Source organism: Limulus polyphemus, unplaced genomic scaffold (genome assembly GCF_000517525.1).
Source record: "Limulus polyphemus unplaced genomic scaffold, Limulus_polyphemus-2.1.2 Scaffold3527, whole genome shotgun sequence".
Taxonomy (NCBI): Eukaryota; Metazoa; Arthropoda; class Merostomata; order Xiphosura; family Limulidae; genus Limulus; species Limulus polyphemus.
This window is the reverse complement of record NW_013669137.1, coordinates 87,959-100,477: the sequence shown is the minus strand read 5'-3', so window position 1 is coordinate 100,477 and position 12,519 is coordinate 87,959. Positions and strand designations below refer to the sequence as shown.

The 12,519-nt window shown below is 33.0% G+C and overlaps 1 protein-coding gene across 1 annotated transcript in view; it reads right to left on the bottom strand.

Annotated features, from left to right (window-relative positions):
• Positions 1 to 12,519, bottom strand: part of LOC106469522 (RING finger protein 166-like) — an 85,063-nt gene that overhangs the window by 8,336 nt on the left and 64,208 nt on the right. Inside the window, exons 2-4 of the mRNA XM_013930021.2 lie at positions 6,983 to 7,078; positions 5,187 to 5,346; positions 4,289 to 4,519 (exon numbers count right to left, since the gene is read on the bottom strand). Coding sequence (XP_013785475.2) covers positions 4,289 to 4,519; positions 5,187 to 5,346; positions 6,983 to 7,078 — 487 coding nt within the window. The remainder of the gene's footprint in view (positions 1 to 4,288; positions 4,520 to 5,186; positions 5,347 to 6,982; positions 7,079 to 12,519) is intronic.

The following is a 12,519-nucleotide window of genomic DNA, read 5'->3' as shown; positions in this document are numbered from 1 at the left end:
CTAACGTACCTAGCATCATTCTTTTTTTAAATCAAGATTTCAATGAGGTAGGTGGTCTTTAGTCTGCTCGAAATTTCATATTTTTTTAGAGTAAAAATACATCTTAGTTACTAAGCTTGATAAATTATAGTTAAATTGTATGGTATTGATGTAGTAATTTAAGATTTTTAGTTATTCAAATGTATATATAAAACCTAAAAGAGATAATTGTTTGCTTTACTTCTTTATTTACTGTTCTATGTTTTAGGAAAAATAATTAAGAACTTGTTTCAAAATAGTAATAATCTATATACATATATAATGTATAATAATTAAAATGTGACTGTATTTTACAAAATACTAGTCTCATGTGATTTCGCATGTGAAATTTCAAAATTTTTTGATGCATAAAAGTATTTTTAATCTTAAAATGAATATTACTTTGCATGATCGATAGGTAATATGCAAAAAGAAAAAATAAATGGGAGAAAAACATTGCTTTATAAACCTTAAGACTTAATAGAAAAATTTGATATTTTGTGTATGAAAGCACTGTAATGTTTACTGATAATCTGCCAAATTTCGTTAACAATCGCTTACTAATTTAAAAGTTATAGCATGAATACAATAACAAGCACAAAATGGTTACGAGGTCACCCTATGAACCGAGCCCATGCTGAAAGAGTTAAAAGCATGTTTTTTAATCTTTTTATACTAAAAATACCCACTGCATAACCACTGTGTTAAGCACAGTCACATGGTTATGACAACAAAATATTTGTTAAAATAACTTCCTTCTCAATGTATTAGGTGAATTATAAAAATATACGACTTGTACGATCACAAAATCTTAGTTTCAGTCTAACAATTGTATAAAAACTACTATAATTAGCAACTGCTGATAAAAAGATGATGTCAGATTTACAAATTAAAACAAATATTATATTCAGACCTGTTCTTAGTAAATTTAGACTTTTTTTTTTTCAGGGTTGGCAAGTAGTAAGGAAACATAGTTTAAGTACTAGAAGAAGAGTTACCAGAATCTAAGAGCTAAAATAATACTAGTTTTATTTAGTTAACAACTTTTATAAAATTATCTCTGTTCTTTATAAATGTACACATATTTTTTTACATTTCTGTTGACCCCATTATTCATTTATAAATTAAACCAATACTGAATACACAAGTAAAATTTAAAACTTATAAATAAAAGAAGACAATAAAAAGACTACAAGGTTTTGACTTTTGTATTTCAAGAGCTAAATATTTAATAAGTCACAAATACATTAAAATAAGACAAACCAAATGTTTTTATTGTTGTAAATATATTTCTAATAACCAACACCAGTACAAAAAGTGATAAAATTGAATAAGCAAAGCCTAACTCACTATTAGACACTTCATAAGACTTATTTTCAATGTTTCTGTTCTCCAAGTAGTTAGATATTATGGTGCAATGGGTAACATACAATTCTAACCAAATGTGGAATATTGTAGAGAAATTATATGTAACACAAAGCAAATTTTTTAAACTTTCAAAAGCTAAAAATACAGATATTTAAATCATAGAACTAAAAACACATAAATTAGGTGATTTTATTTTACTTTTTTTGCAAAGTCTACACTAATTTGACAACACTGAATCCTGTTTTTCATTTATAAAAAATCTGAATTCAATTACTACATACCTTTTTCTTAATGTTATTTTTAGTATATGATTCTATTTCAACTGTAAAAACTAAAGAAAAGTAACTAGACCTTACTTGGATCAATGCAGTTGAAACCTGTATCAATTCAGAACTTTTTCTAGTATAAGTTATAATTTTCCTACACTGAAAATATATTTCCTGCAGATACTTACTTCCACTCACATACAAAGCTAATCTCGTTCAGTGCTACCCTCTATTTGCAAATATCTTTTTGCATGCCATAAGCCTTTCACTCCCATGCACCCCTCGATTCACATGGTTTAACTGATTCTCACATGAAAATTATCATGCAACAAACCTCCACCAATAGTAGTGCTACACACCCACCTGACTCCCTCTATGCTATTCTACCTAACTATCACTTGAGTTCAGGCAGAAACCTAAGCACCAGTTGGCAGTGGAGAGGAAGGGTAAGAAGTGTGAACAGAAGTAAATACCTGTTGGAAATACATTTTCAGTGTGGGAAAATGATGACTTCTGACAAGGTACCTTATTTCCGCTCACATACATAGCTAGAATCCCACATTGAATAGGTGATCAGACCGGTGCAAGGGAAAAAGTAGAAGCATCCTTCAAAAGTGTCCAAATGACACCCTAATGAGGAATCCTCTAATAAGAGGATTATATGTGGGAGACTCTTCACCCAGATGTGAAAAAGGTGTGACAGATCCAAGCAGAAAATTGTGATGAACACATCCCAATGGGAGAGAAAATGGTTGGATAGTGATCCTAACCACAATACAAATTAATTGCAATTTTCCTGATGAACAAAATGTGGGTAAAAGAAAGGACGTGCCCCAAGGTGTAGAGTGTCTCAGGTGCAACAGACCATACATAGCACATAAACTGCATCTAAAATTCAACCACTGGGAACCAACATCCATGCGGTAGTAGGATGAGGATCATACCATCAGTAAGTCAACTACAATCCAAAACACAACTGCTGAGAACTTACATCTATGCAGGGGTAGGAAAGAGGATCCTACCGTCTTCACCTCAAGTTCAGCTGACCAAAAGGAGAAATTCCCACCACCAATCAGGGAACAGGCCAGATGTGAGAAGAGCAAAATACATAGATATTCCACTCAAACCAAACAAACCAGACCATCTCAATGCAGAAACATCCTTGGAATAAAGACATCAAGAGTTAGCACAAGAGAAAGAAGCGGAGCAACCAACAAGTGCACCCACCATGACCCACAACACAAAAGTAGTGCACTTGAAGTAAAACAAGTGATGCACTAAGCACCCCTTGAACACATGTGAGGACTTATGGTGATTGGTTCAGCTCTAGATCCAAAACTCAACTGCTGGGAATCAATATCCTAGCAGGGGTATTATGAGGGATCCCAAATGAAGGTGTGAACTGTATAGATGCCAACACACCACATGTGTGAGTACATCAGGTCGGTTGGTTCAGCTCTAAATTCAAAACTCAACTGCTGGGAACCAACATTCATGCCTGTGTAAATACACTGATAAAAGATATAACCTCCAAAGTGATAACTTAGAATTCAGAATTCAAAATGAATAACCAAACACCACTGTGTTGGCAGAAAGAAATAAAAACTAGACAAATTTTGTAATGAAGTACTAAGTTCCATAACTGGGTAGAAATATAAAATAATTCCACTTTGGAATAAGTTACAAATATCATTATTGTATTATAAATAGTAAATTGGTTGAGATAAACTGATACGAAGATAAAAAAAAAAAAAACTTGAAGAGAGCACAAACTAAACATCAGAACACGAGCACTGTCAAACAATATGTGGTAGTTAGGTAGAATGGAAGAGGGAGTCACGTGGGCATGTAGCACTACTATTAGTGGAGGTTTGTCGCATGAAAATTTGCATGCAAGAATCAGTTAAACCATGTGAACTGAGGGATGCGTGGGAGTGAAAGGCTTGCGCCATGCAAAAAATATTTGCTAATAGAGGGTAACACTGAACAAGAATAGCTATGTATGTGAGCAGAAGTTAGGTACCTTGTTACAGGTTGCATTTAAAGAGCCAGGTTTATTTCAAATAGTCTGTTATCACATTAATGCTGATTGGTGCTAGTAAAAAGGATCATGTATGAAATTTTGATATTTAGTTTTAATTTATTTTTTAATTTTCATCTTACTTTTCGAAAGAACCATTAAATGTTCACAAGTCATCCTTGTTTGAAAAAAGGGTCAAAAGTTCACAGTATTTTGACTTTATTTTCACAAATTTCTCCTGTGACCCACAGGTGTTATCTTTTCTGATATATTAAATGCAGATAAGCTTTCAATCCATTTTCAAAACATTCTTCAGCATAGATAAGTTGTCTTAGCAGTGGCATTTCATTTTATTAAACAGTATAAATCTCGAGGGTAATTAATAAGAAAACAGAACAAATGTGTCTTGATATAAATCTGAAAATACAAATACTGGTTAAAAAATGTAAAAGGAAAATTTCCCTATGTAAATAAATTAATCATACACACACACATTAATATATACATATATTATAAGCAATAAACAATTGACCTATCCTCAAGTATAAGAAATTATCTTTCTGCAATCTTACCACCAAATGTTCAAATAAAAACTATGTATGAAACTTTAGCTTACTACACTTGTCTTGTTCCCTGTGTGTTTCTGGTTGCAGTGATCACGTAGACTGTGAACGTCCAAGTTCTTCAGTGAGCAATATGGACAGTTAAATGTGAATCTATTTGGTATCTCTGACAGCACAGGCTTTTCTGGCTCTGGCTCTCCTCCACAAGCACCAAGCTCACCACTGTCATCTTTGTCCAACTTTAAGCAAGCCATATGATGTGCTCGTAGTTTTGATAGGGCAATCTTGAAATAAGAAATACAATAAAATACTGACATTAAATAAAAAAATAATAATGAATAAAAAAAGACATAGTATTCTTTCTAAGCCTCCAAAATAATAACCTCCCAATTATATAATGAGGGGTGCCAAAACTCAATCACTATATACTGAAAAAAAATTATGTAAAAACTTTCTGGACTTCCTGCATTCACATGTTTCATACTTATAATTAAAAATAATTAAAGTAACCACAATTTCTGGATTACATACCACATAGAATATACTTTTTACTCTTTCAACATTTTGTTTCAAATCTCTGTTGATTAAATTTTTAAGGTCCAAATTTTCAAACTTTAAAAACTATTTCAAATGATTATATCAAATTAATGACATCTATTTTTTTCTAAAAGAAGAAAACATAAAATTTAAGATTGTTATAAACTGTTTCCAATAGATATATTTTGCGAAAACAGCTCATTTTTACACTAGGTGCATGCAAGTTACCAAATCAACACAAGGCTGTTTTCAATTATGGAAATTGAGTTTGGAGATGAGCCTCCTCATTTTCACATGCTGTGAAATTTAGTGAAATATTACTTGTGAAATGATCATGCATAAGCCAAACTCAAGTCACACAACATGTAACTAAGGAAGTCTTAAAACAATGAGAACAGTAGGATGTTTAAATACCTTTTTTTTGCAACCCAAGCATACTCCTCTACAAGTTGAGATCTTCTTTTCAAGTTCTATTGCTTTTGTTTTCTTTGCAGGATCAAAAGAAGTTCGACACAAAGGACAAACAGATTTTGTTCCTTTACATGCACAGTTCACTAAGCAGCTATGACAGAACCTGATAAACGATTATAAATATTATGCAAGAAGATATCACTTTTCTTAGATGTTACAAAGACAGGTAAGCATGAAGTCTACTAAACAAAACTAAATTGTTAAATGTCTCTTTTCATCAGTTTTAGAAAACTATGTGTACTTTTAATGTTCATCTCATACAAAAACTCTGCTGATGATATTAAACTCTTGAGTACTTCTAGTAAAAGCAATGTTCTTCTATACAACTTTTCAGTTGAAAGATGTTGATAAAATTATGCCTTTAATGATAATTTTATATTACTGCTCTGTTAGTTTGGACTATATAAGAAAAGCTTCCAGCTTTTTTCTTTATCTATGTAACAGGATGTATTTTCTGTGATTTTTTTGGAGGAGGAAATGCTTTAAGTGAATGGGTCAACCTCAATGAATCAACAAGTTCCTTATTATCCTTAAAGTTATAATTATTTATATGCAAAAATGAAGTTATTCTGTGTACATTAGACCTGGGTAACATATCACAGTTAAATGGGGAAGGACAATGACATAACTGTAGCAGTAATGTTTATATTGATGATAATAGGATGTACTGTTATTTTTTCAAGGACATTAATTGTTATTTGAATGAGGAAAATGGAGTGGATTGGCATACTTAAAAAAGCATCAAAAGCTTTTGATAAGGATCACATACTAAAAAAAACTACAGGCTAGGCTTCAGTTAAGTCTTATTTTCAAACAGGGAAATGGATTTGTGCAATGAGTTACTGTTGGCAGTAGTTTATGCAAGAACTTTACAGTGTAAGAAAGGAATTAAGATTTCCAGAAAAGTAAGGGTGAGTTTAATTTTTTTGTTTCTCTAGAATTGGTGTGCATGTGCCACCTTGAAAGCCCAAATGGTCCCATGTTGTTGGTAGGTTATGTTTTGTTACTTTGTTTTTTTTAATTCCCCAAAGTTTGAAATTATTTTTAACAATATGAAAGTCTTCCAAAATTGATAGCATACTAAATGTAAAAATTCAACTGGTAAAACAATTTTAATATTTTATTTGTGACATTAGTAATAACTCTTTTGCAAATTGCTGTCTTTAAGCATTAAAAGTGACCGTTCATTATAAGTTTTCTTTTGTAATTTGAATAAAGTATGTAATCATGTTTAAAAGATATCAGTTTCATTCAAACAGATTACTAAGACATACATGTTCTCTTTTTAATTCCATTGTGAAGGAGAATATTAAGAAGCAAGCTATGATAATGTCACTTTTTAGTTCTAGTGGATGGGTATATTTCAAATACTGACTCTTGAGTAACAGTTAATGTTTACCTACACATCAATATCATATTCATAGTGTAAAGGAATGAATCTATATCTCAGTATGTGTATATGCAAAAAGTTGTAGACTATGAATTAATATATACTACTACGTGATACTTTTAATTTATACTATACTAGTATGTTACTAATACTAGTACTACTTTAGTTTTACTAAGAGTAAGAGTAGTACTAGCATAATAACGGCCTTTTATTTTTAATTGGGCTATATGTTCATATTTTTATAATAAAATTAAATGCATATTAGATATCACACATGTCCATGCATTAACAAGTAATATTGTTATCTAAACATTAAAACTATTAACTAATAAAAGTTAACTTTACTTACGCATGACCACAACAAATCCTCATTGGTGTGTCAAATATTTCAAGACAAACAGGACAAGTAACATCATCTAAGTTCTCCAAAACTTTTCCAGAATCTCTCAAAAATGTAAATACAGACATTTCTATAATAAATATCTCTCCAAAATTATACTTTAACTTTTTAATAAACCTATTTTCTCAACAAAAATAAACGGTAATTAACAGTTACTGTAAAACAAAACCATTCTTGAACCAAATTTCTCTGTCATTGTTCAACTTGTATATGTGCCCTCTAGTGAGTACATTTGATCATTATTATGGCTAAGTTATAAAATCAGAGGTTTAAACATTCGATGTGATTTTTAATAATACAATAAATATTTTTGAGATGACTAGATATATGAAGTAAGAATTATATGTTTTAAACTATTTTGATAAGCATAATTTAATGGTGGGTAATGGATGTTTAGCTGTCTGAACAGTCAATTCAAACATGAGTTGAATTCAAACAGTCAATTCACAATAAGCTCAAGACCTAAACCCCGACAATGTAGCGATAGCGAAGTCCCTAAACTTGGACAGAAGTTGTGAAAAGTTAAAAATGCTAGTGAAAAACCCTCAGTATGGAACAAACTAACAGAAGACTTGAACTTAGAGAAACTAACTCGATACATTCTTGCGTCCTCTCATTCTCACATTGTCTTATAGCAGGAAATATAGTCAGCAACTTTTCTAAAACCTTAATCACTTTCAACTCACTATCAAATTAAAAGTTTCGCGAGAAAAATATGATAAACTTCCTTACTTCGATATTTTTTGTAAACCAAAAAAATTAACTTGTATTCTCTGTACTTCTTTACATGTTAGTATAAACTCGTTAAAATATGTATTATTTCTTCATTTCCCAGAGCCGATAGACTTTGCTACCCAGCAACACTTGACTATGAAATAAAAACATCTTTGTTATATTCAAGCAATTACATTATCCACAACGTTTCATGACAAATTGCCATCTTAAATCGAGAACGACCATTTTCCAAGAAGACAAAGAAAAACCTGCAAACGATATTAACTTTTTATATTGGCTATGAAACAAAAATTGAGCCCTTCGGGAAAATATTAAGGAAAAATAACTTTAGAATTACATGCAAATATACATTGGCTCACTTATCATCTGTAAATCATTCGTGGACAACTTGACAAGCATCATAAATTGGAGGGTATAGAATGCAAGTCATCCAAGTACAAAATTTGAATTTTTTGAGTTAAATACAGAAAGTGATATTCAATCATTTGTTACGAAACTATTAGGTAGCTTGTTCTGACATCACTCTCTCTCACACACACACACATACACACAAGCATGTTATTCATTAAGTCTTCATCTTATCTATTATACCGATGTACAAACACAAGAGCAGTTGGGAAAAGCTAAAGTCAAAGACAGAGGAAGACAAAAATTAGAAAAAGTAGGAACTAAACCTAGGAAGCTAACGGACTTAGGTGCTTCGACGTCTAGTGCCGAAAGCCTCGCCAGTCAAGATAGTGGAAACAACAATATAGACACTAAATCTCTGGATGTTGATGACTGTCAACCTCATCATATCAAATCAAGGCCTTGCCCTCCATCAGAAAGGACCAAACACATACCCGCAAACCAAGGCTGTAAAAACGATCATGTAGAGATTACAACTCCCGATGCTGATGACCGTCAACCTCATCAAATTGAATGAAACTTCTGCCAACAGGAATAAATCAGTTATTCCAATAGCGATGAAGATACTAACCTATCCTTTACATTCGACATTGAGACATAGACACAAGTTTCTGATGAAATGAAATATTTTGTTTGTGCGTCAGAGATTGCTTCTTACCAGTACATGGATGAGGATTTCAGTGCATATATAAAATGGAGTACAAAGCCATAATGCAAGTCCTCGCTTAAATTGTAGGTGATGACTTTCAGTAGCTTCAATTGCCCTTAAGAGTCAAGCAGCTTTATGCTACAATTGGAACAACTAGAAACAGGTATAGTGACGGAATTGTGGGGTGTTATCCTGGAGAGGTTTCACAAGACAAGTTCTTCATTACCAAACTCCCAAATGAATGTAAGTACAACTTCTCATTTGCTAAAATCTCTTAAGACATTTGTGCAGAAATTACAAAATTAATTTCCCGAATATGAGGAAAAGGATAAACAACTGTCAGGATACGAGACTTATAAGGTCGAAAGATCAAGGAAAAGGAATATAAATATGTGATGGGACAAACCAAGCTCGTAACCAGGTCTGGAAGGGGGTATTTTTGGTTCAAAGTAGAACTCGTTTTAGGTGAACTTTAGTACCCAGGGACGAAAAAAAATCGAAATATGTAATTGTTCCTATATTATCACTGCAAATAAGCATTTCTGGTAAATTTCCTCTGATAAATATGACAATGCTGTTTTTGCATGTATTCACAGTGTTACAGAAGCAATTACATAATGAGAGGCCTTCAATAAAGAAAGAAGAAAAATAAATGTTAATAGGCGAGCGGAACTCTGGCGGAAGTGGAGGGTGCGAACGAATCCTTCTGGATATATATATATATGTGTTATGTCCGGGTTATCTTCCGGGATATATTTGAGCTACTTTGTCGTTTTTTATGTTTAAATGTAGGTTTTTTTATTTTTCAGAAACAGGTCCACTTTACCCAGCTTAGTACCCCTCTACTTTTTTTTTCTTTTTCTTGAGAATTTCACCTGTTTTTTTTATTTCTAGAATCGTATATTTCAAGATAAAAAATTCTCACTTTCATAAATAAAAGCTGTATGAGTATTCTTTGATTAGCTTTAAACTCATTTACAAAATTTAAAAAATCTGCAAATTTATAGTTTGCTTAAAGGCAGCTCTTGATAATTGTTACTAACAGTTGTGATCAGGAACAGGCGATTCATCATTTATGTTCAGCCCGATAATGTCGTTCTGTTTCTGATTCATTCTGAATCTTTGATAACATCTCCTTGGCTTGTTACTCAAGATACTCAAAGTCTCCGAGAATATCCCACAGAAACTCTGTCAAAGATTTCATATGGTGTACAACACTCTTCAGAACAAGTTCTTTAGTTTGCAGCAAGAGATTAACTTAATGCATGCATTCCAAAACATCATTCCATAATACACAAAGAAAAACTGTTTCTAGTTCACACAATACGGTAGAACTATTTTTAGCTTCTATACAAGTGTCATTGTTCTGGTCTGTATCATTATGCAGAATATTCAGTGTCAATGATACAAACATAATTCACTTTGAGTGCTTTCATTGCTTCATACCTTGCAGACCATCTTGTGTCAGAAACTGCGTTCACTTGAATCACTTTGTCATTTCTGGATTGTGTCTTCAATATATCATTCAGTAGTTTCCATCTATAAGTAGAACCTGACAGAAATGCATATACCTTCTGAACAATTCCAAAAAAGAAGACAGCTTCCACACTACATCTCGCCACTGTGTGACCCACTTGATTGGGTGAGTGAGCACTACATGGTGCAAATTCAGCCAGAAGATTGCATTGTCGAATCCTGCTTTGCACTCCTTTATATTTTCCTGACATATTAGAAGCCTGGTCATAGCTCTGAGAGCGACAGTGTTTAAGTTCAAGACGACAGTTGTGTTTTAACATTAGCTAAATATTCTCCTCTTTGACTCGATATGGGTATAAATTTAAGAAATATCTCCACAGCTACTAAACTGTCGGGATAAACATACCTTACAGTAAAAGTCAGTTGGTCAATATGTCAATCTGTGGTGGAATCAACTATTATACCAAAGTATTTAGATTTCTTCACTTCATCCAGAATGAGCTCCAGGATCTTATCTCCAGTAAATTAGCAAAAGTTTCACAAATGGTTGAAGACAGATATGACACATGACCACGTCCATGGTTCCCATATTGTTCTATGTGAGTTGCCAGAATTGTCATATTTTGCCACCAACAACTCTAAAATTCCAAGATAGTTTCCATTGTCCACAGAACCAATCAGTTCATTATGTCCTCTTAGAGTAACTCCGTGTTGACCCAGGAAGAGAATGACATCAATAACACGATATAACAAATTTTTCCAGTTCTGACATTCTTGGTCATAAGTTTTACTAAATGCAGTTTCCAAACATCTCTTCTTTGAACGATTGCCACCAAGTTCATGAGACGATAGCCTAGCCGATGTATTCTTCCAGTCATTAAATCTAATAACTAACTGATCAGAACATGAAGAGGGTAAGAATAACTTGCATACTCCACAATACATCATTTTAGATTTTTTGCAAGAACACTAGCCAATATCGATCAGCATATTCTCCATTGACCATTTTTCGTTTGGACATAGATTTAGAAATGAATCGTTGTTTAGTTCCAGACTGTTGTACAGTAGAATTCACAAAGTCTGGAGAATCAAATCAGTATTTCGAGGAATGTAGCCCATTTGAATGAAGTATTCTATCAGTTTCTCACTTAATATCCAGTCAGCAGGATCATAACTAAACGTTTCACAAGTAGGTTTTGTAAACTACATATCCATTTCGGGTGTTGCGACATCCTCGCCTTGTTGTTCAACATTTTCTGCTTCCACTGTCTCAGGCACGGTGTCAAGCTTTGCTGCTGATGGTTCTGTCAATGACCTCACTCCTTTTATTGATGCTTTTGATTTCTTTTCACGTTGTTTCCATTTGTCAGCACTATTAAGGTAATTATGTTTCATTTTCAGATCGGGTCGGCATGACCAAGTGGTTAGGGCACTCGACTCGCAATCTGACGGTCGCGGGTTCGAATCTCCGACCCATCAAACATGCCATGATGGCGTTATAATGTGTCGGTCAATCCCACTATTCGTTGGTAAAATAATAGCCCAAGAGTTGATGGTGAGTGGTGCTTCCCCTTAGTTTTCCGTGCTAAATTAGGGATGGCTAGCACAGATATCCCTCGCGTGACTTTGCGCGAAATTCAAACCATTTTCAGATCTGAAAAAAAACGAAACACTACAGTAAGAAATCTGTCTGTCGAACTGAGCTAAGATAAGTTATTTTTACAATTATTTTACAATGTCAAGTTTTAAACCAAAGAAATTAAAATTTGAAATACCAGTACTAAAAATGTTAAGTTTCACTATTATTAAATAGTGCATGTCTACTGTAAGTAAACGTCCTTCTGATTGACTGGATTCTTGGTTTGGCTGGTAAGTCATGTTTTTTGTCGTTTCTCAATTCCATAGTACATGTATTTTTGTCTTCTTTCTGCACATTTTGTTGGTAATAGAGTAGTGAGTGGATGACTAGTATCTGCTTCAGCTACAGCATATAAATTAATAACTTTTTGATCAAGAACACTTTGCAGGTCTTCTAAACTTTTTCCAATAACTTAACAGCACGTTTATGGGTGGTAAACAGTGGCAACAAGTTTGTGTCTGTTGCTGTATACCATGCAGTGTAACCATATAACATAGGCGGGAGCACTACAGTTTTGTAAAAATAGATCAGCTCTTCCTGGTTGTAACCCTTCTTCTTCAGTTCCTTGAGTTAATATTG